This window comes from Castor canadensis, chromosome 16, assembly GCF_047511655.1.
Source record: "Castor canadensis chromosome 16, mCasCan1.hap1v2, whole genome shotgun sequence".
In the NCBI taxonomy this organism is placed as follows: Eukaryota; Metazoa; Chordata; class Mammalia; order Rodentia; family Castoridae; genus Castor; species Castor canadensis.
Window position 1 is genome coordinate 86,669,248 of NC_133401.1, and position 25,523 is coordinate 86,694,770.

General features: G+C 49.7%; 1 protein-coding gene across 2 annotated transcripts in view; it reads right to left on the reverse strand.

Moving 5' to 3' along the window:
* The window catches only part of Sh3pxd2b (SH3 and PX domains 2B), an 84,301-nt gene extending 66,731 nt beyond the window's left edge, over positions 1–17,570 (reverse strand). For both annotated transcript variants that reach the window (XM_020162292.2, XM_074057799.1), the window contains exon 1: positions 17,411–17,570. In XM_020162292.2, coding sequence (XP_020017881.2) covers positions 17,411–17,485 — 75 coding nt within the window. In that variant the 5' untranslated portion in view covers positions 17,486–17,570. The remainder of the gene's footprint in view (positions 1–17,410) is intronic.
* Between the last annotated feature and the right edge of the window lie 7,953 nt (positions 17,571–25,523).

Sequence of the window (25,523 nt, forward strand, 5' to 3'; positions counted from 1 at the left end):
AAAAACCCATCACAAAAAAAGGACTGGTAGAGTGGCTCAAGGTGTAGGCCCTGAGTTCAAACCCCAGTACTGCAAAAAAAAAAAAAAAAAAACCAACAACAACAACAAAAAAAACTCAGGACAGGCTACACTAGCTAGCAGGAATCTGATTTCCTTTTTCCCTTGAATTTCACTTCCTTCTATTTCCAGAAAGTTCCACTGTTTTCCATTTATGGTAGACAGCTTAAGTTTCTCTTTAAAAATGACCCCATGTGGAGGACGCTGTACTGGACATACATAGCACGGGTGTGGGTGTGTAAATCTGTGATGGTGGAGGACAGGCCTGTGCTTGTGAGAGTCTTCACTGTCCTCCCTGTGCCTGGAGTTTTGTTGTTTACAGTTCGCTGGACTACAACATTTCTCAAGTCAGAAGCCCTTCCCTGGCTCTGCAATGCTGGTGGGTGGCCTAGAATGACCTGGGTGACCAAAGAAAACATGTAAAGAGAAGGTGCAAATGGGGCTGGGACTGGTTTCCCTGCCAGACTGTGAGAAAAAAGCATCAGCAAGATGGCTCTCTGCGATCCACTAGTCATGGCTGCCATGGGGTGGGGGGCGGGAGGCAGTATTGAGTCTTGTACTGCACACCTGGCATCCTTGGTCTCCATCAACTCCCCCATACAAATGTGGATACACGGGTTGCTTAGGGCTGTACTCTCAATGTTGGCTCTTTCTGCTTCCACAACAGTGTCTAAATTTTCCTGCAAGTTCCTCGTGCCCCTCTGGGCCTCCTACACGATGACTTGTCCAGAGTACTGTAAATCTGGAGAGCTCTTAGAAGCAACTTATGCCAGCTGTCAAACTGGCCTCTAAGAAGCCCCAGGCTGCTGCAGAGGCCGAGTGAGTGGGCCTCCGGGCTCTCCACCCTGGTTTCCATAGCACAGTGCTGCTTTTAGCTCTTCTATATGTGGGTAGAGGGTGTAACCCAGGTGCCCGCAGGCCAAACCGTCAGATACCGTGAGTCTGTGGTGCCACAAGGCAACCCTCAGTGGAGCCTGCAGTTAGGACCTGGGCTCTTGGTAGCGGGTTCCAAGACTTTAACATGTAGCAAACCTGCTCTAAATCATCCTTTATTTTATAGTTAGGGATGTGAGGCCAGAGAGGGAAGGGACTTGCCCAAGGAACAGGTATGGAAGATGCTGGAACCAGAAGCGATGCTGGAACCAGAAGCTAGGGTTCCCTTTGGGAGGTGCAGGGGATGCTGCCCGTCTCTCTGGAATGCTGCAATTCATACCCAATAAAAGAATAGTCCTTTTTAAATGGAGGGAGGAAAAACAGAAGCCACACGGTATACGGCAAGTCATTAGCCCAGGATAATATTTGCAGCCAAAGCAAATGTACATACAGAAGCACACAGTTCCGAAGTCACTGTTAGGTGTAACAGTCAGGCAGAGGGTAGCAAGGTGGTAACCAGCAGCTGGGGAAGGAAGGAAGTGAGGGAAAGGGAGAAACTGGTCCAGGGTACAATGCTGCAATCAAAGAGTTCTGGTTTTCTACTACAGAGTTGGTGACTATGGTTAACAAATAAAGCGCTAGGTGATGGACACACTAATTACTCTGATCTGATAATAACATAATGTATCAAAATACCACACCACACAGACAATATTTGCCATTCAAAAAGTTAATTAAAAGATGCAGATGAACTCATTTTCTGCAGAGGAGCCTTTTGGGAGTAAGTTTTAGGGTGTGCAGGGGCCTACAGACTCCAGTATCACAAGCCTTAAGCTCCCACCCTGGCTGGGTTTCTGAGTTGGTGGACCCTGGGAAGACCATGGTAACAAATGACAGACTGGGCTCCAGAGCACCCTGTGGCACTATCTGCTCTGGCCACCAGGCCCAAGGTCGATGGGCATAGACCTTAGGGCATGAGAGGTGGGGGGAAAGGGAACAACGAAGAGGGGAAGGGAGAAAGAGAAGAAGGAAGGAAGACAAGGAGGGAGGGAGGGAGGGAGGGAGGGAAAGGTAGGGTGGAGGAGCAAGGGAGAGGGAGGAGGGGGCTATGGGCGGCAGGCCAGACTGGGGCTGAACTAATAGGAAACATGACTTCGCAGCTCCTCGTGGAGACCCTGAGTTCCCTTTGGTTCCGATTTGCTGACTCTCTCCAGCTGTCTGCCCAACATCTGGCCTATGTAGGTCAGTGCCTCCAGCCTCTTTTTGGAATTGCAACACCCTGCAGTTTTCTAACACCTCACAGTGGCCTCGCCATGAAGTACTGCAAAATGTGGATTTGTGTCTTAAATGGAAGCTTGCTACATTTACTATGGAGAGGAATGCTGCCCAGTGTCGTGGTGCGAGGAGGGAATGCAGGCGGGTGGCGCCAGGCAGGATCAAGGTGTGTTGTGGGGGCACTGAGATAAGATTCCTGTTTGGGGAAAATGTGCCTGGTATACCCTGTCATGCACACACAGCTTGCCTGCCAGGAAGGAGGGGGCCACCCTCTGTGGGACAGTCAGCAGGAAATGGACGCACATGGCTGAGGTCAAGGAGATGGAAAGAGGTGACGTGAGACCCCATTCAGCCTGCAGGCCTCTGAAGTCCCTACTCCCAGTTCCCCAAGGCCATGCCTGGGCTTTCTGTACCCCAGGCAAGAGCCTTCCTGTCCCCAAACCAGCAGCCGGAGTCACCAAGCTCAGGCGTACAGCAAGAGATGCACAGGATGGCTGGCTGCCAGTTTTTTCTTTTTTCAATTAAGTGAATGTCTGGAACGGGGCCCAAGTGCTTGTGGTGCTTAGTATCAGTTAAGGATGTTCCAAGTCAGGGCTGAGTGTGGACTGTCCTTTGTCCACATGGCATGGCGAATGCTTGGTGGATGGAGGGCTGAGGATCAGGAAGACACCTATGTGCATGTGTGCCCGGCAGGAGGGGACAGGAGATGGGAGAAGGAGCACTCTACAGTGAAGTCTGATGGTTTCTTTCCCTTCACACTCACACCTTCGTGGGCGTGTGCAGAGACCTACTGTGGCCCACACTGCCTTTCGAGGGCTAGGGTCATGTCCGTAACTAAGGAAGACACTAAAGGCTATATGATGGGAGTAGGGGCCTCTGCGCTGTCCCCTCCTGCTGCTGCGGCCTGGCCAGCTTACTTGCCTGTGGACCCCAGAACTTGCCACTGTTTCTGGCTAGGAATTTTCTTCCCCCTCTTCCTGCTTAGATCTTCATTTTTCTGGTATCAGCCTTACTGGACACCCCGTGTCTAGGTCTGGGTTCCAGATGCCAGGGCCACCCTCTTTCATCACACATTCCATGGGGTCACTGGGCCGTATACATGGCTGTCCCCCCATCCACTTGGAGTCCTTCAAGGGCAGAGACCAGTCTGTCCTATTCACCCCCACCTTCCCCAATGCTTGATGACAGTAGGTACTAAAGAGATGTCTGGTGGGAGCCCAAATAGGGCCCTACAGTGAAAGTTCAGGGTGACTGCTCTGTAGAGCAACAATGCTCTTGAAATGGCTGAATGAACAGCTCAGCTGCCAAGGGTGCCAGGAACAAGCCAGCTTTGTCACCAGCAGAAGGCAGGCATGGGGCCTGGGCCTGGAAGAGACCTCCACTTTCTACTCAGAGCTGCTCTGGGCAGGTGATGGGGAAACAGAGACCATCCCAAGAGCAATTTAAACTCCTTGTGCATTTAAGAAACAGGCCAGCCGGGGGTGCTCTTGGGAAATGTTAGACTTGTTCTGCATTCTGTCTGTGGTGGTCCTTACTGGAACACATACATCAAATATCACTGAATGCTTTACCAACGAAGGGAATCATACTACACGCACTTACAAAGGAAAAAAATTAAAATAACAACCTCTCCTCAATGTCATTAAAACAAACAGACAAAAACAACCAAAGACACAGGCACAGGATTTAGAGAATCTGGATAACAGTCTTGGCTCTGTATCTTGAAACTGCTGTGACTTTGCAAGTCCCATGTGGCTCCAAGCCTCAATTTCCTCTTCTGTAAAATGGAGCAGAGACCAACTTGCAAGGGTTGGCTTACGATAAGAGTCCATGCTTGACAGGTGTGTGGCATGTTGCCTGGCTACACAGTGTCCCCAGCTATCAGTAATAACCCATTACAGAGATGAGACATGGGAGGCTCATCCTGACTAACTATCAAATCTTGCAATGTGAGATATTCAAGGAAAAGTCAGAAGTGTCACTCGGTGAAGTTGGTTGGCAGCCCCCATAAAGCACACATGTGCACACACAGACTGCAATCTGGTCCATCTCCCTTCATTGAAGGAGTCTGACTCCAAGGGTCAGGGAAGGAACTGCTCTCGGGCTGGCCAGGCAGAGCACCTGCATATTTCCAGGCTGAGACACTGACCAGCAGAAACAGTCCTTGGTCTGGGCGTGTGACTCCAGCCTGGGCCTCAGGCTGCCAGCTCTCACATCTCTGCACACACATCTGGCCCAGGCAGCATGGGAACTTTCCAACAGCAAGCAGAGGTGCTGGCAGCTGCAGCCGGACTGGGCAAAACCAACCTGCAGCCTGGCTTTCTAGGAAAATCTCCAGGACAGGCACTTAGGGCCTGTGAGATCTTGAAGGCTGCCAGGCCTCAGAGGCGCCTGGCCACGTGGGAACAGTTAGGTGGAAGATGTCAAGCTGAAGCCTCTCCTGTGTGGACAGGGCTGCCCAGGGTAAGTGAAGCAGCCAATGACAGCACCCTCTGTGTGCAGGACAAACAGGCAGTAAGGGTACTGGATCAGAGACCCAGAGGGTGACTGGCCTACTCATGGTCACACAGCAGCATGCGGCAGAGCCAGGAACTGAACTCAGGCTGTGTGATGTGAGAGGAAAAGCCCAGGACATGTGGTCAGATGGTCTCATTTACACCTAAAGCGTCCCACATGGTAGGTGCTCAACAGAGAAGACACTAGTAGGGTTCCCTTTTAGCCACAGGCCACTTGAGCACTTTGCAGAGGGCTGACTGCTACTGGAGCTTGGGGAGGCTTTCCAGGTAAAGAAACACCTGCTCAGGATCTGAGGGATGGGTAGCTAAGCACCAACATGTAATGGGCACTTGCTAAATCCCCAGCACTCAGTTCTTAGAAAACCCTATAGAATGGAGTTTATTATCTGCCTTGTTTGCAGCAGAGAAAAATGATGTTCAGATGTTAGGTTATTTGTCCAAAGTCACACAGCTGGTTAGGGAGGGTGCCAGGATTAGAACGCAGGTTTGCTTGAGTCCAGAATGGCTATCCTAACCAGCAGGACCAGGCGAGAAAGGTAGTGAGGAGCAGAAGCAACTGCCCCAATTTCCTCCAAGAATGGCAGAGCTGAATTCAAACCAAAATGAGACCCCCACCTCACCCCATTACAATGGCTATCATCAAAAAGATAAGAAATACCAAATGCGGGAGAGGTGCAGAAAAGAGAGTGCTCTCACACACTGTCTGTGGGAGTGTGAATCAGTTCAGTTAGCATGGAAAATAGTATGGAATCTCCTCAGAAATCTAGAAATAGAATTGTCACATGATGTAGCAATCCCACTCCAAAAGCAATGAAATCAGCATGTGAAAGAGACTTCGCACTCCCATGTTTACTGCAGCCTGTTCACAGCAGCGAGGACATGGGAACGGCAGGTGCACTGATGAAATCGGCCCAGAGGACTTGACCCTACCAGTCACAGGTCAGGAGATCTCAAGAAGCCTGGCACCTTCTTAAACCAGGTCAACAAGGTCTGGGAGGGACTTCCAAGTTGCAGGAGGCCCAGGGTGGCTGGAAGGGGAGGGGGAGAGGGTGCAGCAAGGAGCCTGGTGGCCTTCTCTCTTCCTAGCTCCTCGCCATTCTCTACCCTGTATGTGCACAGTCCTGGTTCAGGCCCAGGCCACTCCCCATCCTCCTGCCCTTTTACTCACCTGGACTGTGGTTTGTCCCTAAGGCTCATGTGTTGGAAGCTTGGTCCCCAGTGTGCCTATGCGAGAGGTGGGACCTTAAGAAGTGGGGCCTACTTAAAAGATGGGTCATTGTGGGATCAAACAGTCTCCTGGGATCTGGTGAGCTCTGCACAATGAGTTGTTATAAAGGAGCAAGTGCAGTCCTCACCCTGCTCTCTGACTTCCCATCAGGCCATGTGATCCCTGTGTCTCACAAGTTCCTATCACTGTGATGCCATCCACCATGAGGAGATGCAGTTGGGAACCTCACCAGCCCTGGCGCCATGCTGTTTGTACATTTCAGCCTCCCACACTGTGAGATAAATAAATCTCCTTTCTTTATAAGCTACCTGCTTTCACGTATTTTGTTGTAGCAATGGAAAACTGACTAAAAACTATAGCATCTAACCTAACTCCTCCCCATTTTGGAGTTTCTTAGTGGCTCCCTTTTAAGAAAAAGAAGAAAAATCCCACAGGTTTGTATTTAATGAGCACTTCCCTACTGTTGGCCAGGCTTCTGTATTGGATCAAGAAGAGGAGCTACACACTGGGCTTCCAGCCCAGTAAAGCTAAGAAGCACCTTTCTTGCATGAAATGCATGTGGTTCTCAAAAGCTAGATTCCGTGGGTGCCCTTGCTTACCCCCGCACCCTCCATGTTGCTGGGATCCTAATCTAGTGAAGACTAATCCCCTAATCCCAATTAGAGCCCTCCATGACCTTTCATGCCATTTTACACTGTAGTCTGCAGACTTAGACAATAAATAAAATATATACAACTCACTGCAATCACTAACAACATTCAAAGGTCCAGAACCGCCAAGGTGCTCCACTTCATAGGGAGGTGTCACACATTACTATTTTTCTATTTTGCCTAGGCCCAGGGAAGTTAAGTAACGTATTCACCCAGATGTTAGCCAGCAGTCTGGCTGCAGAGGTCAAGGCATTAAAAACTGTCCACATTTCCTCCAATAGAGATGTTTTGGTATTTTTCCTTTTAGCCCCTTTTCCTATATGGGGACACCAGACAGCAAATGGGTGGCATTTGTACATAGCCTCTGCAATTGTCCTCTATAATACTACAAAATACATGCTGGAAAATAGCTGAATTGTTCAGGAAATACTGGCAAGGAAAAAATGTCTGCGTATGTTTAATATAGACACAACCATCAGGTGCCTGACTACCTAGAACATGGCAATTTTTTTTCAAATATTTTAAAAATCATTTTATGGCCATATGTTACTTGTACAGGGGGTTTCATTGTTACATTTCCATGTATGCTTACAATGTACCTTGCTTAGATTCACCCCTCACCATTCTCCTCTCATCTCCTCCCCCTTACTTAAGACAATGTGAGGAGGCTCCATTTTCTACATTCATACATGTATAGTACACCGACCACATTTACCCTCCTTCATCCTCTCCTTCCCTCCCCTCCCACTGGTACTCACCCCCTAACAGGAACTGTCTTACATTCCTGTCCATTTTTGTCAAGTGCATATTCATCGTTAAAGAGGTTTCACCAAGTATTTTACTCATTTTCAGTTATTTTTGTGCCATGGTGGTTGAATCTGGGAATACAGAACTGGTAGATGTGCAGGGCTGATTATATCTCGCTTCCCTTTTCACTCTGCACTGTTTGGTGAGCCATTACCAAACAATTTTAAAGGATCCTTAATGGTTCATGTAAGGCCCTATGTCATTTAGTCATGTCTTCAGTGACAAGCATTTAGGCTATTCTGAACATCCTTTCAATTCCTACCCTGCTGGATATCCAAACACATCAATCTTTGGGGAAACTGCTTTAAATTTTATGGAACCCCCAGTTCATTTGAAGTACATTCCTCAGATCATTTGGAGTTGCTGGTTAAAAGTGCACATGGCTAGTCAGGAAATGGTAGTGGTGATGGCACAGATGATAGAGATACATTTTTACATGCCAGGAAGCACACTAAACCCTTTGATGATGAAAGCACAGGAGATATTACTCTAACCCTCATTCCACCAAAGAGGAGACAGGCAGAGAGGTTACACTATTTACTTGGGGTCACACAGCCAGGAATTACCTGACTTCTGAGAACAACCTCTGAAATTCTACCCAGGGGCCTTTTATCCTTTGTTGGAGCCATGGACCCTCTTAGCAATCTGATGAAATTTACAGATCCCTTCTCAGAATCTTTCAAACTGGATAAAACACATAGGATCCCAAAGGAAATGCATTAAACTGAATTAGTTACTAACGTGTTTCAAAAGAAAAAAATTGTGAGTATATCTATACTTCCATCAAAACAAAGTAGCAGAAGCCATATTGAGGTAAAAGCACGTGACGATTCTGAAGTAACGAGGAGTGCAAATGATCTGTGAGTATCCAACTCTAAAGTACACTGAAAACATCAGCAAGTTTCCACAGGTGACAAGGTCACATGTGTTATTAACATCACCGGGTTCTTGCCTTTGTTCACAACAGAGGAGGTTTGTGAAAATTAAGATACATGTTCTCCTTTCACGTTCAAGGGCCCACACTGAGAACCCTCAGCTCTCGACCTTTCCTGTCACAGAGTACCTATCTCCCTTTACCTCAGTTGAGAGTACCCCTCTGTCTCTGAAGGGAATGGGTTGCCCAGACCTCCAACCCTGGTCCTGTCACAGCCCTTATCTCTGATGCATTCCAGAGGTGACCTCTCTGAGGACAAGACTGTGCCTGGTCGTTTTGGCCTTTCTCCAGCTCTGGCTCAGGGCAGACAATAAACCACATCTGTAGAACTGACTAGAAGCCAAGGGTGGCCCAAAGCCACAGGCTGCTGATTCACACCTTGGCTGAGGAAAAGGAAATAGTGACGTCACCACGTGGGTTCTGCCTTGCTTTGCTAGCGTGGTGGGTGGAGGTCCACACAATTTTGCTTAATGAAGCAGAAGTGAATACACGAACTTTGTGTTTCAAGGCAACTTCTCCCTCCAAATGTAGGGTGCTGAGCTGATTGTACTGAAGTAACAGTCAGTTATAAGGTATAGAGTCAGGGTGATCCTGGGCAAACTGCTTTCCACATTTGTGAAAGGCTAGACATGGTACTCACACAGCAGATATCTACTGTTTCTGCCTTCCCAGGCTCCACATCTCCTCCTTCCAAAAACAGCCTAAATCTCCTTTGAGTCTACACTTCCCACTACTTGCTATGTCAGTGGGACTGTAATGAGGCTATCCGACGTACATCTGGAAGATGGTCAGGTGATCTGGCTGGGCCAGTTAGATTTTCTCTCTAGAACTGGACTCGTGACCAGAAGGTATGAGAATAGATGGAGCAGATGCCTGCTGTAGGGATGCACTGATGCCAGCCACTGGATAGCTCCAGTAGCTCATATTCCTTCTGAGTTTTCCCCATTCTGCCTGCCCACCTTTCCAGTACACACTCTTTGGCTCATGGTGCCACTTGCAACCCAAGAGTCCTGAGTATCGACTCCTTATCTCACAGAGCTGCTGCATGGACTTAGTGTTATAAAGCATGAAGACCCTTGAGTGTAGAGAAGCACTCAGGTAAGTAAAGCTATTCTATAACAACAATATCGATAGTGAATACTATTATTATAATTTTGGAGGCGCGATACTGGAGTTTGAACTCAGGGTCTCCCACTGGCTAGGCAAGTGCTCTACCACTTGAGCCATGCCTCCAGCCCTTTTTGTGTTAGTTTGTTTTTCAGATAGGGCCTCCTGTTTTTGCCTGGGTTGGCCTTGGTTTTGCCTGATCCTCCTATCTCTGCCTTCTGAGTATCAGGGATGACAGGTGTGTGCCACCATGCCCAATTTGTTCTTTGAGATTTTGCTAGACTGGCCTCACACCACAATCTTGTCTCCACCTTCCACAGTGAATCTTACTACTGATTACTACTGATTATATACTGCGAATGAATCACACCTGGAGTTACAAATGCCTCTCTCAAATTTTAGCAGTCCCACTGGCTTTCACACTACCTCTCATTCTCAGCTCCATTGTGCATACACAACCCTGCATTTGCACAGATGTTTCCAGGTGTGTGTGCTCTGCCTGCCGGTCAAGCTAGGGCATGGCTCTGAGTAAGAGCTGCCCTAGCAGCTCCCATCTTAGACAGTCTCTACTCCTTGCTTTGGTGCCAGCTCACAGGGACTGGACTGGGGTCTTGGCCTGCTTTCTATCCTTCTGTGACTCTGGCCAGTCAGGAGTCTCTCAGTCTTCCCAGACTCCTGCATCACTGCATCAAATCTCTGCTGCTTTTCTAAACATGCTGAGTCAGCATTTCCCCTTCTTTGCCATCCTGTTCTGTCTGAAATGCCTTCACCTGTCTGCTTGCCCGCTTTCTCAGGACATTGACCATCTTGGGGTCTCAATGCTCAGTTCACCTACTCAGACATCATCCCTGTGCTTAAAAGCAAATGTCCCTTGGAGAGATTTGTGTTTGTCCCTTGAGTTCTCAAGACACACTGTGAGCACTCCAATGTAGGAAGCTTCTCAGAGGCAGGCGGCAGAACTCCGCCTCCTCCAGCCCCTTCTCCCTGCATCACTTGAACAAGGCATGGCTATGGCCAGCAGGCCAGAAGAACCAGGCTTGTGGCAAAGCTCAGATCTGCAGGATCTTGAAGAGGCAGAGTCCCAAGCGGAAGGGGGCACAGTCCCACTGGCCCTGCCCATAGTCCCACTGCTGGAGACACTAAGCCTCCGGGTCTATCCCATTGGCTGGTCCCACGTCATGCCAGAGTTTGGCTGACTCCACAGTTCATGCTCAGGAATAGGGGCGAAAGTCTGGACTTTGGGGCACTGACTGGGCCAAATTCCAGGGACAACCATTCCAGCTCAAGGGTTCTCAGGCACTGTGCACAAAAGCTCATTGAGTCTCTCCAACAAAGCCACCACTCCCCAGTGGCCAAGGTTAAGAGTGAGGGAAGGGCAGAACCAGACCACAATCTGTTTTGAGCTGAGGATGCTACAATGGTCTTCTGAACATTACTTGTGGGACCCACCTCATGAACAGGTCTCAGCTACTGGCTGTTCCCTCTCCTGCAGCTGTGGTTCCCACAGCTCCCTTTTGTCTCCACAGGGAAGGGAACAACTGAGTCATTCGAAACAAGACTGTTCCCTCACCTGTTTTTCTTCCAAGGAAACAGGAACACATCATTTGCAGCCAGGATATGGGTGTCACAGACACCCAACTGAATGGTGCAGTCCCTACTCTAGTACTTTCCTGGAAGCACAATAACTGTGCTGCTTGCTGACTGTGCACACCTCCAGGTGGGGGACAAGTGGGCATGCGAAACGCCCAGAGAAGCAAGGACACACATACTCCTCTAACCACACGACCTTTCTGGCGCTTCATGGCATCAGGGCACAGATGGTGTGGGTCTGCAGGACCCAGGCCTGCAGTTCTCTCCCTCCCCCACTCCCACCTCCACCCCCACGCTCAGCTGCAGGCACTGTGGGGGGGCCTGGACTCACTGAGCCAGGCACATTGAACAGGAAAGCAGGCCTCCCTGCTGGTATTTTAAACTCATCACTTTCCACTTCGTCAGCTCACATCCCGAGACCTCCCTCTGTGTCAGGAGTGGGAGAAGAGTCTCCAAGGCTGGCCAGCCTGGCATCTACCTCTTGAGGCCGGACTCTGAGAAGTGCGAGGGTGCTTCGCAGGGGAGACGCAGGACAGGAGGGACAAGACAGGCACTGCAGGATGTGGGACCCTGCTGGAGCTGCCACCACTTGGCACTACCTCTTCTTTTTTAAAATGAGCATTCTTTTTTTTTTCCACTAAAAACAGGGCTATGTGTTCACTGCAGGACATTTGGAAAACAGAAGAAAGCACAGACAAGCAAAAAAAAAAAAAAAAAAAGCAACATGTATTTTATCAGCTCTATTCCTGTGCTTCCCAGACACCCATTTCCACCCTTTACTGCAGAGCAGGTGGGAGTCAACCTGACTAGTGGTTTTGCCACAGTTTTCTCTGTTTAACCCCTGACAGAGGGAGGAGGGTGTTGTACCTTCCTGGTGGCTAGAGGTTTTATTTGTCTTGTTCTCTTTCTCTCAATGGGTGCTTACATAGTTACCAACTTGTTACTATTATAAATGATACAGTATTTGCATGTCACCACTACAGCTCACCGTCCCCAAGGCCAAACTTGAGACTGGGTCTACTTAAACATCACATTAGCCCTATGAAATTGGAATATCCTCATTTCATAGATGGGGACACTGGGGCACAGAGAGGGTAAGTAATCTGAGGTCACACAGTTGGCTGGTAGCAGAATGGGGATGTGAACCCAAGCTGTGTGATCTACTTTCCCTGATCACCAGAGTAATGTCATAGATTCAATGTTTGCACTGAAGTGACATTTAAATAATTTGGAGGTATGACAGCCCCACCTCCTTTGACCTTGAGACACTTGCAAGAGCCTGAAGTGTAAGAGAAGTGAGCTGAGGCATCTCCCATCAAGATGATCTGTAGGGGAGGGGAGGGGCCTGGCTCCATGCACCCAAGACTGGAGTGCTAAGGTTCAGTGAACAAGGTCCCCAGTCACAGGACAGTGGGACTAGGAAGATGGGAATCAGCAGATGAGGTTCCCAGCAGAGTCTCAACTTAATACGCTGGGTTCGCTGATCAGCAAAGAGACAGCAAACCAGGGAGAGACGTTTCAAAGCAGGCAGCACAGGTCCTGCCTAGCCATCACTCAATGGACAAAACCCACATGACCTTCCCTGCAGAGAGAGTGACTTAAGGGCTGGAGGTGACTTGCACTCAGTGAGAGGACAGAAGGGCCCAGGATGACCCTGACATCTCACGTAAGGGGAAACTGAGCCCAGCAGCATACGTGAGCTGACTACCTAAGGTCACTCAGCTTAGTGGTGGGATCACCGGGCTGCTCTGTTTTTCCCAGACACAATGATATCTAGCTCAGGCTCCACATAGCCAGGCACAGGACTCTACTTCTTTGGGCCTCCAGTCTCCTCCAGGGAAGCCAAGAACACTAATGCAGCTATCTAAAAAGATTAGTATCCTGGATGTATAAAGAAATCTTTCAAATCAAGAGACAATGTATAACAGAATATATTGAAAAAGAGGCAAAGGATAGAAACAGGCAATTCAAGAAGAGGAATCTCAGGTGGCCAATAATGGTGTGAAAAGCTGCTCAGCTCACTTGCAGGCGGGAAGGGGCCCTTGCCTATCCCATCACTATGGCTAATACTGCACAGAACAGATCAGACCACCAACACCGAGAGTCAACAGGGCACTGGGCAGAGGGAATCCCCCCATACTGCTCCTGGGGACTTGAATGCAAAGTTGAAACTGTACAAACCCCAAGACGCAGCAATTCTACTGAGACTCTGAGCAGGTGGAGGACTAAGAGCATCATAAAGCCTCCAGCAGGGACCTGAGGAGGAGGGGCCATCTATCAATAGACTACTAAGCAGCAGAAGTTAAAAGCTCTCGAGGGACTGTTGTCAGCACAGATCTTACGCGTGCAGTGTGTCTGTGCAGCTTCAGAATACTCACAGTAACACAGGATTTGGGGGAGTGTTAACAGATAAAAACACGAAAAGCTACCTAGTGTGGGATGGGAAGGACACTGACCACAAGTGGTGCAAAGGGTCTTTTAGGGGTGATGGGGTGGCACAAACTGAATGGGGGTGATGACTGCTCAAACTATACATTTACTTAAAAAAAGGTCAGTGAACTGTATGCTTACCACGGGTGGATTTTGTGGTTTGTAAATTATAGCTTAAAGAAATAATCTCTATTAGTCTGTTTCAGAAGTGCTAAAAATCAAATGCAGGATGCTGGTTTTAGGGGGAGGAGGCATGGCATTGGAGAGGGGACACGGGTTTTATACCCGTGATGGCTTATTTTTTTTTTTTTAAAAAGCTAAAATAAAAGCATTTGAAATGCATATGGCAAAATGTAGGGATGGATAAACTGGAAGGTATAGTGAAAGGTGCTTATTTTACTCTTTCTCTGTATTTGTATATTTGAAATACTGGATTCATATAATGAAAAAATATGAATAGTAAAGGGCTATTGTGACCAACACACACAGGACACTTAATCCAGGACACTGCCTGGGTGATGACGCATCTGGCTGTCATTACCATAGCTGCTATGACTAGCACCCCTACCCTGACACTGAAAGCTCTCCAGCAAGAGAGCTCTGTGTGTTCCTTCTCTGGGAAGGGGGCAGGGACCCCAGGTGACCCCCAATTCTGCAGGGAGCCCTTCCTTCTTACTCAAGCCAGAAGACAACCTAGGCAGGAAGGGTCTCCCCATTATGTCACCCTCAGAAGCCTCCTTCCCATTCATTTTGAAACCCTCAGCATCCTCCACACCTGGCCTGTCACCCTGCCTCTGGGCCCACTGAGGGTGTCCCTGCCCACAAGTGAAGGTGGCTGTGCTAGTGCTGGAGAAGACATGATGGCTATTGCTGTCCTGACATGGAGAAGATGCTCTGCAGGTGGAGCAAAAGGCCCAGCCCTGATGGACCCAGCCCTAGTGGGCAGTACTCCAATGATACCCACAGCATCTATGACCACTTCCCCCCCCCCGCCAGGCAACTGAGTGGTGAGCAGATGGTGGCCAAGGTAGCTGCAAATGGAGAGAGGGGCAACATGACCAGGACCCTTCTATACTAAGTTGCATATTCTATTTCATAGTGTCGTAAATGGGGTAGGGGATGTGTGATGTCCCTGCTATGGCTTGTAAGGGTTCATATGATGGAAGCTTGATCCCCAGTGTGGTGATGTAAGAGGTGGTGGGATCTTGAGTGGAGGTGGTTAGATTACTGGGTGCTGCCCTTGGATAGGAAGGGATTAAGGTCATTATCACGGGACCCCACTAAGTACCTTCGAGAGTGGGTTGTTGTAGACAAGCAAGACTGGCCCTTCCTTGGTCTCTCTGGCTTCCTGTCTTACCATGTGACCCCTCCCTCTCACACAGGGCCCCGCCCCCCCATCATTTCACTGTCTGCCATGTTATGACATTATCAGGGACATTTACCAGGCCAAATTAATGGGGCTGCCCAATCTGGGACTTTCAGCCTCCCAAATTGTAAGCCAAATAAGTCTCTTCTTTACAAAGCACCCACTCTCAGCTATTTTGTTGTTGAAATGGAAAATCCCTAAGGGCACACATAGCAATCAATACCTGGACACACTTTTGGTCATCACAACTGGGGAGAGGGAGGCTATTGGTATCTGGTGGGTAGAGGCCAGGGTATTGCTTAATCACCCTATAAAACACAGGAAAGCCCCCCACAGAGAATGACCTGCCAAACGTCAGCAGTACTGAACTTGACAAGCTTGGCCCCAGAGGGATGCAGCAACATTTACAATTTGATCACAGAAAACAGAGCTCAGAGAGGTAAACCAATCATTCAAGGTCACACAGCAGGAAATGTGAAAACCCAGGACTGTGCAGATCCCCTGTTCATGCACTCTCCACAGTGGCTTCAGAAAGAGGGACACCAAACTGGAGTCAAAGTCCAAGCCAATAGCTGCTTCCATGCCCATACCTTCTGAAGTGTGTGACAGGGTGGGGGTTTGGGGACAGGAGTGGTGGTGCTGTGTGCTGCTGTTGGATTTGAACCCCTGATACCACAGCCTTAAAATTTCTACTCCTGTGGATGACTCAGGCTCCAGGTCACCCCTCCCCATCTGATGAGCCCAAAGGCAGGGACAGGGGCAGGGTTGAATCACAGGAGTGACTAAACCCACATGCAGGGAAACAAGTTCTTGGGGAAATACCCCTTCCATGTGACTTCAGTGTTTCCAGCCAGAGGAGCACAGACACCACAAGGCAGATGGGCAGCTAGCTGTTACAGAATCCCCCCTTGGGAGTGGGCAACACTGACCCATCTTACAGATGGGAAACCAACGTTCAGAGGGTTGCACAAAAGCTGCAAGGCCAAGGTCTGAACTCTGTGTTTAAGTAGACTTGTGTTCTGGCTTCTTCCCAGGTTGTGAGAGGACTTTTCCCAAGGAAACCATCCAGGTGTGGGATCTGGCCAGTGGTGTGGTCTGGAGGATCAACACCTTTCAGGTGCAACAGATCTGGGTTTACATCACTGCTCTGCTCCTGGCTTTCTGAGCCTTAGCTTCCTCATCTGTGAATGGGCTAAGTACTGTCACCTGAATGTATGTGACGGGAGAGGACAGGAGAGTGGCAATGATTCCACTCCTTGGTGGCTGTTTCTGTCCTGGCTTTGCCAGCTCACAGACCTGGCGAGAGATGGCCTGGAGAAGTCCAGACTTCTTCCCATGGCCACGCTGGTGACCACCACCCATACCAAAGAGGCAACTGGTGGACACACCCAACAGGCTCTAACAAGATTTGGCAGCATTTGAAACAGCTGGGGGTGGGAGGAAGCAGGGAAGAAAAAAGCCAAGACGATTTAGCTGAGCTGGGGAATCTTAAGGATGCCCACAAGTGCAGGAAGCTTGGCTGAGTAACTGGCTGCCCAGCCAATAACAATACAGGCTCACACTGCACTCTTTCTTGCAGTGTACGGGGACGATTCCTGGCCATCTTCTTCCAGAACTGTATGGGCTGCTCATGGAAGGCATGTAGATCTGCTTTGTACGAACAAGAACGAGTCTCTTAAAAAATCGGTCTAAGGGCTTCCGGGGGGGGGGGGGAGCAAGGAGCCGCACTTCTTCAGGCAACGCCCTTTTCTAGTCATTGTTCTACACTTCTTTGTTAGAATTTTTTCCCTCCCTCTTGCTCTTTTTTTCCTTCCCGGTTAACTTCTCTTCTAGCTCTGCTACTGCCCACTTCTCACCACCAGAGACACTATCCCCCGGCCTCCTGGAGGAGCCCCGCCCCTCTGGGGTCCCTCTCCACCCTGCACCTCCGAGGTTGTGCAGAGCCGCCTGAACCTAAGCTGCCTGGAAGCCCACTTCCCACCTGCCAGCCAGGGCGACCCCAGTCACACCTTCCAGAAGGAGGGGAGGCCTGGGTGCAGCTCCGTGATCCAGAGCCCGCAGCTCGAGCCTCAGCCTTCCCATGCGCAGAACGACGCCACTGGCCCATTTTCTCCTGCCCCTTGTCAGCTCCGAACAAGATTTTCACTTTACAGAGGAGATTCCAGGAGGAAACTTTCCAGCATTTTTAAACGGAAGTTGTTGGAGAGGGGCATTCAATCCGTCCGCTCCTCGAGATCCCCACCGCTCAGGCTGGCTCTCCCGGAAGGACCGTGCCAAACTTGGGGATCCCCGAAGGGCTACCTGTGGCCTGACACCGCAGTCTGCGAGCCTCTGGACAAGGGGGGGGGGGGTGGCTGAGAACAGGCGCTTCTGTCTGTCTGTCCATCCCCCACGCCGGCTGGGGTCAGACTTTCTCACAACGGGCAGGACCGGGAGTAGGGGGGCACGGGAGACAGAAGGGGAAGGAGCGCGGAGCCCCGACTGTGGGGCGCAGGGAGGGGAGAGGAGGGGAGGAAGACCCGACCCGCGGGAGTCACAAGTTTGCGGGCGCTGGGGGCGTGGGGCCGCCGCACTCACATAATGCTTGTTGGGCACCCGCCGCTTCTGCACGTCCAGCACCTTCACCTCCACGATGCTGCGTCGCGGCGCCATGGCCTTGGCTCCTGGGCCGCGCGCGGTGCGGGGCGCAGGGTCTGGGGCGCCGCGATCCGGAGCCGGGCCGAGCGCGAGCCGCCGCCGCCCTCAGCTCCGCGCGCCCTCCGCCCCGGCCCGCCCCCGGCCCGCCCCCCGCGCGCCGGCCCGTCCCCCTTAAAGGGCCACGTCCGGCCCCGCCAGGCCCTTTGTCCCGGTGTCGCGCCACTACGCCTGCCCAGGACGAGGGGGACTCGCACCGCCGTTCTTCAGTGACTAACGCGGGACGCATCCCCGTCCTTCCCCGCCCTGGGAGCCGCGGTCCAGTGCTGGACTGATGAACCGGACTCCCGGTTTCAAGCCCTTTGCTGCCGCTTATCCACTCTGTGACCCTGGGCTTGGTTTCTTCATCTATAAAGTGGGCCTGGTGTTATTGCCTTCCTCCCGGGGCCGTGTTCAAGATAAGTGCAGTGAAACCATGTGGCAGGGTCCAGCCGCAGCGGCAGTCGCGGACTGTAGTCCACCCCAAGCCCTGGGCATTCAGGGAGGAGCAAGAGGCCTGCGACCAGCTCTCCCGGGCTCCCATGCTGGGAGGTGGGTAGGGAACGAGCCTGCAAAAAGGCTCGTACAGCCTAACCGCGGCGATGAACGCAACAAATGGAGTCAAAGGTGGCGAATATAGGGGATGGGAGGCTTGATCCCGAGTCAGTGCCTTCCACCTGGAGAGGTCACTAGGTTCGCTAGGAGACATGTTTCCCGGTCACCCTGCCTGGCCATAGGGAGAGTCTGGTGCGATTCACTTTGGTTCCACCCCTCCATTTGCTCCTGGCACTTCTTTGCTATAGGCTTTTCCCTCTCGCTCTGCGCCTGGATGGCCTGGATGGATTTCACCAGCAGGCTCCTGGTCCTGTGACTTCCGGTTGGGCTTGGCGGGTGGGAGGCCCTGGCAAGAGAGAGGCCTGATTTACTGCAGCTCCCTTTATTCCCGATTGTCCTTATGGAGGGGAACCCTTCCCTAAAAGGCTTCTCTAAGATTCCTGTAGGCACTTTTGCACCAAGGGCTGGAACAGTCTTGTTCTGGCAAGCCTCAGGCACAGCCCCATCCTCTTGGTTCTCTTGGCCCTGCTCACAGCTTTGTAAGTGGACTTTTTACCAAACTGTCCATAGTGGCTCAATTTGAGAGTGGTGTCGATTGGGGACCAAGGCCCTCACTGGCAAAGTAATTCTCATAGGGTATATTCTTCTCAAGCAGAATGGTCAAGTCAAAAGGTCCTCCAGTTGCACTGGACAGTTCCAGTATGGTGAAGGTTTGGTGTGTCTGGTTCTCTTCCTGCATCTTTTGCATGAAGCAAGCCTTCCTAATAAGGTCTAACCACAGTCTGCTGGCACTGAGGAAATCTGAATCAGCCAGCTTCCCCGTGCCCCAGGGATGAAGGGACACCTGCTGCAGGCGTCCCTGAGTGGGGAGCTGGGTCCTCAGCCCTCCTCATATGCCCACTTTCTCTTCAGTGGCCTGGCCTGGGAATACTAAATTGTCTCTCTGTCCCCCTGTGGCTGAGGCATCTTCCATGTCCTTCATCTTAAAAAAAAAATTGTACTAAAATATGCATCACATACATTTTAACATTTCGACTATTTTTATAAGCAAAGTGGCTTTAATTCACAATGCTGTGCAATCCTCACCAGCATCCATCTGAAGATTTTTCATGTCCCTAAACTGAAACTCTGTTCTGTAAACACAAACTCCCCATTTTCCCCTTCCCCGGCTCCCAGCAGCTACAGTTCCACTTTCTGTCTCTGTGAATGTGCTTAGATGTCTCAAGTCACTGGGAACATTTAATGTTTGGCCTTTTGTGCCTGGCTTAGTTCCCTTCATGCCCACAAAGCTTATCCGTGTGGTAATATGTATCAGCATTTCCTTCCTTTTGATGGCTGAATAATGTTTCTGTATATCCTTTGTACATTTTCCTTATTCATTAATCTGTCAATGGTCCTTATGTGCACCCTAACACTAGACAGCCAGGATTTTCTCAGTAACCAGCATATTTGGGGGAGGGGGCAGAAAACAACTGAATGGTGGGCTAGTGATGCTGTTTATGTTGACTGTTCACACTGGAAAGATCCAGTTAGGCTCACCTGGAAAACTGAGAGATACCTGTACAGTTCACTGGGAGTAGACCTCATGTAGTGCCTTGTCACAAGCCCAAAACACTTCTGCAAATTCAAGTTTGTCAGGGAATTCAAACCCAAGGGGGAACTCTATCAGAAGGAAAATCCCACCTGGAACTTGCATTCTAAATTTACCTGGCTCTAAAGCAGTCACCATCCTGATCATACTTACTGAGGACTGCTAATGAGCTTGGTACTGGTTTTTGTGTTTTAGGTACACATTATTTTACTTAATCGTTTTAATAGCCCTGCGAGTGAAATATTGTTCTTTCTGTTTGCTGATGGGAAAATTGAAGCTAAGTGAAAAGTTTTCCTTAAGACCACAAAACTGGGCCAGAGAAGGCACTGGGAGCCAGTCTGACTCCAAAGTGTGTTCAACCACAAGTCTGTGCCCACTATTTTCTCACATCCTTACCAAGTGTCTGACCAAGTGTGAGACTGTGCCTCAGTCTCTTCATTCACAAGAACAGCCACTGACCTTGGAGGCTTGTTCGAGGTCTAAGTGAGATGGGCATCTTGAGCACCTGAGTTATAGGATTTGGTATTGTTAGGTCCCTGGCATTCTTGGGGCGGGCAGAAGGACCCAAGGCTACACCTTAAAACCAGACCCCCTGATTTATGACCACTTGTTTCTCCCTGCCTGATTGTTTCTTGGCTCACAAAACAACTCAGGAGCTTCTAGTTACTCAACTAGCCAGGCATGGCGACCTGTTCCATCTGGTGATCGGAGATAATCGGAGACCAGAGTCTCTCTCCCTCCCCCATGGCTTGGCCCCTCCTATAAAGCCCACTACCCAATTCAACCAAGCCACTTCACTCTGAACCCGAGAGTGACAGCCCGTGGTCTGGATTAATAAATCTTTCCTTTCCACACGTGGCGTGGTCTTAATTCGGCAGTACCTTACATCTGGAGCTGAAACCCGGGAGAGGTTAGAAGGACGCTCCGGCCTGGGGCTGCTCCCTTGGCTTTCGTGTCCTGCCCTCTCCCAAACCCAGACTGCTGAATTGACCCCACATGCCTCCGGACTGTGGATTTCGGACCTTACTGCCTTGCCGGCTTTCCCATCCATCATTAGCATCTCTCTTCCACTGCTGTCCACCTGACCTATTCCTCTCCTCAAACTCAGTAAGTGTCACCCTCCTCAGGGCTGCCTGCTCTGTCTGGTCTGGTAGTCGTGGCCCCGTGCCAGGCACGCCTCCTACACCCACTGGGGCGCCCTCCACTTAGCACAGAGACGCCTGGTTAACTGGGCATTCTCTAGGGACAGCAACCCAGGCTGGGGACGCCCGCCCTTGGGAACCCGTTTGGGTGACACACTTCCCTCTCCATCTCTCTCTCTCTCTCTCTCTCTCTCTCTCTCTCTCTCTCTCTCTCTCTCTCTCTCTCTCTCTCCCCCTCTCTCTGTTTTCCTTTCCTCTGCCCAAGGTGAGAGAGCTTGACAGCCCCTCCAGTTTACTATGATCAAACGGCAACCAGACAATTCTGCTCTCCTTGCCTGAGTCACATAAGGGAGGCTGATCTTGACCTAGATCTATATTGGCCTGAAGAGTAAACTCACCAAGGCACCTCTCTCTCTCTCTCTCTCTCTCTCTCTCTCTCTCCTTCTATGTTATGGGGACCTCCTACTCTACATTAGATGTGTCCACTGGGATGCCTCCTCCGCACCCTCCCCCTTGGTCTCCAAGACCATATACAACCTAAGCGACTGATTTATTACTGCAACGCCGTTTGGCCTCAGTACAAGCTAGACGATCATTCCCAATGGCCTGAAAACGGTACTTCTGATTTTCACGCACTTCTAGGTCTTGACAGTTTCTGCCACCACAATGGCAAGTGATCTGAAATTCCATTTGTCCAAGCTTTCCTTTCTCTCTGCTCTCAACCCTCCCTGCTCCAATCTTGTAATGCTTTTCAAATCCTCCTTGCCAGCAACAAACCCCTCTCAAAGTCTGTGTCTCCCACTCCCACTAAACTCTCGTACTTGTGACATCATGGATTCTGTCTGCCCACCTCCCAACTCCTCCTGCCAGTCCTCTACATCAATCTCTTCTCCCACCTCATCCTCCCATGACTCAGACCCCTCTTCTTCCACCCCGCTGGCTCTCCCAAACATCTGCCACCCTATTCTCCTTCTACAGTAGTCACTATTGACCCTGAGCCATCAGCTCCTCAGGGACCAACACTGCCAGCCTTGCCCTCAGCCCCTGCTATACCCTCACCCTTCTCCTCCCCACCTGTGTCCCATACCCACTCCCATACCTCCTCCCAAGCACACTCAGACCACCTGTACCACTCCAGGAGGTGGCAGGAACTGACGGCATTATCAGAGTCCATGTGCCCTTTTTCATGACTGACCTTTCTCTCAAATTGAAAAGAGACTTAGCTCCTTCTCTAATGACTCAGTCTCCTATATTAAAGAATTTAAATACCTAACCCAATTATTCTCTTATTTTATTTCCCAATCCTTCCCTGATATTGGAAGAAAACTTAGGCAGAGCGTGGCCCTCAAACCCCCCAGGGAGATCTTTGAACATGGCATTTAAGGTATTTAATAACTGAGATGAGGTTTGAGACCAGTGAAAGGCCCAGCTCTTGGCGGCTGCCCTGAGGCCACCACCTCCAACTTCGAGATGGGCCGGACAACAACACACGCCTCCAGGGCCTGCTTCAAGTGCAACCAGACATGACACTGGGCAAAAAACTGCCCTTCACCTCGCCCGCCACCAGGACCCTGTCCACAACGTGGCCAGAATGGACACTGAAAGGACAACTGCCACTCTTTGTCTCTGCAAGGTCGGTCAGTCTCCCACTCCCACTCTCAACAGAGTGAAGGCCTCACGGACCTCTTGGGCCTGGCAGCAGAAGACTGACGTGGCCCTGGGACCTCGGCCCCCTTCAAGATCACCTCGGAGGAGCCCAGGGTAACCGTCCAAGTAGCAGGTGGGCCTCAATCACCTACTTGGTGCTACCTGACTTCTCAGGTAAGTTTTGTCCTTCACAGATCTCCATAGTGGGGGTGGACGGTCTCATTCACCAGCCAAAAAGGAAAGATAGTTTTATTAAAATTCTTATAAAAGTTAATTTTAAAATACAAGTTACAAAGTAAACAACTGGAAAGGATATAGATAGGTATTGAATGTATTTTTGAGAAGTTGAAGAAAAAAGGAATGGTTTTTTGGATGAGAAAGGATTTTGTAAAGAAGGGTTTGTCCTAAAGATTGTTTCAAATAGGAAGGATAAGGACAAACCATCAAAGGGTTTAGTATGTTGTATGAAGGTCTGAGTAAGTTTTAAAAGTGTATAATAAAAGCTTCAGTGTGTGGTAAAGTTAAAGTTGACTATAATCTAAGAGTTGCCTAAAAGATTTTTAAGGTCATGTCAAACTAAAATCTAATTTTCTATGTCTATAAAATAAGGCTATCTTAATATTATTCTGCTCTGAGTAACATCTACAAAAAAACTGTTATAGGACTTGTGTTTTCTTTTGCTCTTGTCAAGCTTTAAGTACTACTAAATCAGAGTTCATTTACATATTTGCTCATGTGTCTTAAATGACCACCTTGTAACTGTGTTCTGTGTCTATACTTTATCTAAATATGTTACAAAAATGTCAATTTATATAAAATAATGAGCTAAAGCTCTCTTTTATCCAAAAGTGCTACATTTAACCTGCATTCTGACAGTCAGCCTCTATTTGCCTTTAAAAGTCCCACAAATGCTTCATAACAACTAAGCTGGTCAGTCTTGCCACAAGAATTTAGAGACAGCCCTCATCTTTGTGGTCAGGCCCTAACCAGAGACTTACTAGATTGGCACTACCCAGAGGCCACCCTTCTTCAATGCAGAGCCACAGAGCCCCTTATCTGCAGGGCAACTGAGTCCCTTTTAAAACTCTCTGGCCTCCGGAGATACAAAGTCTCTAAGAAGAAGGCTCAATTATGTCTCCCTCAGGTCACCTACCTAGGTGTGGTCTTAAAGGGACAGGCTCCCTAAAGTCCTTCCTTCTTGAGCCCCTTTTAAATAATGTATGGCCACCCATTTCTCTTAAAAAACTTGCCTCCGGCAGACTCTGCTCCTCTGGCTGACTATCTTAACCTCCTCTGGGAACTTCTCAGACAGCAGGCAGCCCAGATCCTGCCCCACCCCTCAGAGGGCCCTATAACAATTTCAATTAAACCAGGGGATCTTTCTCTCCTCAAGGATCTTTGATCCTCTACACTGGGACCTTGGTGGACCGGACCTCATCTGGTCATCCTCACAATACCCACTGTTGTCAAGCTCAATGGAACCCCTCCCCAGTGACAGCACCTTTCAAGGATAAAACATTGCCCACCAACTTCAGACTCTTCCAATACAAGAAAGGATGAGTACTGTTGCATACCACTGGGCCCCACATGGCTACGCCTCCCCTACAAACTCTCTCCCTCTTCCATTCCTGCATAAGTTCTTAGTCCTCATCTGGCTCTCGATCTGCTTTCCCTTTGCAGCCCAGAGATCCTCCTCCTGTGACCCATGCATGCACATTGCATGGGCAGGACGTATTGTTCCTAGACTTTACTGTTCCACACTCATATTCCTGTGCAGGCTCTGTTATTGGGTCACACCATTTATCAAGTGTGCTCCCATGATAGTCAGTTTACCTGCTTCAACCCCACTTATGACCCTGTGGAGCAGTGGTTAGAACTCAGGAGTGGCCACCTCGCTGGGAACATTGTTACTTGAACCCAGGTGTTCGATCCTGAAAAACCAGTGTCATTGTTGTTTGATGCTTGTGCGGCCGTAGACAAGCTATGTGGAGGTACAGGCTGTGGCTGTGGAGGCCTGGGTTGGGAAAGGACCTAGACATCAAATGAAAACTGTATGTGCCGGGAGACAGCTCCTGGCAGTGTAATAATGAGGGCTATCATTTTTGCCCTTATTGGAGTTGTGTTTTATGGACCACATGGCACGGGGCTACACACTTAGCCCTCCTTCAAAAGGACACTACTGTCCCTAACTGCAGCCAAGCCACCTGTAACCCTGTAAATTTCACTGTACTCAAGCCATCTGATTGGACACAGGGACAGATGGTTTTCTGCTATAGGTGGATTTAAAACACCGGTGGGGGCAGTGGGCCTAAATGATGCTATGGAAATACAAACCCTTAAACCAGGAAAATGCTCTTTAAGCCTAAATGCCTCCAGGATCATTCAGGGAACTTAACAGACAGACTTCCTACCAGATACTACAACCTTTTCCCAACAACTGGCCTTGTCTGCAAATGAAGCCTGGGACAAACCATCAGCCTCCGCTCCTGGGGACCTCACAAATTTCCAAATTCCAGCCGAACCCCCTTTAATGACACCCCCACTCAGCTTGAAGCAGCTAGATTGATCAGCACCCATAATACCCACAAAAGGCTGGAATGTTAGGTCCCTGGCATTCTTGGGGTGGGTGGAAGGTCCCAAGGCTAGCACCTGCCCCCTGATTTATGACCACTTGTTTCTCTGCCTGTTTTTTGGCTCACAAAACAACTCAGGAACTTCTAGTTACTCAACTAGCCAGGCATATCAACCTGTTCCATCTGGTGATAGGAGATAATTAGAGACCAGAGTCTCTCTCCCTCCCCCATGGCTTGGCCCCTCCTATAAAGCCCACTACCCAATTCAGCCAAGCCGCCTCACTCTGAACCCGAGAGTGACAGCCAGCGGTCTGGATTAATAAATCTTTCCTTTCCACACGTGGCGTGGTCTTAATTCGGCAGTACCTTACAGGTACTACATAAATTGACAATCGCTAAATGTTCTTTCAACCCGCATCCAAATTGCAGACCTGTCTTTAATCTTTTTTTTCTTTTGCAGTACTAGGGTTTGAACTCAGGCCTACATCTTGAGCCACTCCACCAGGCCT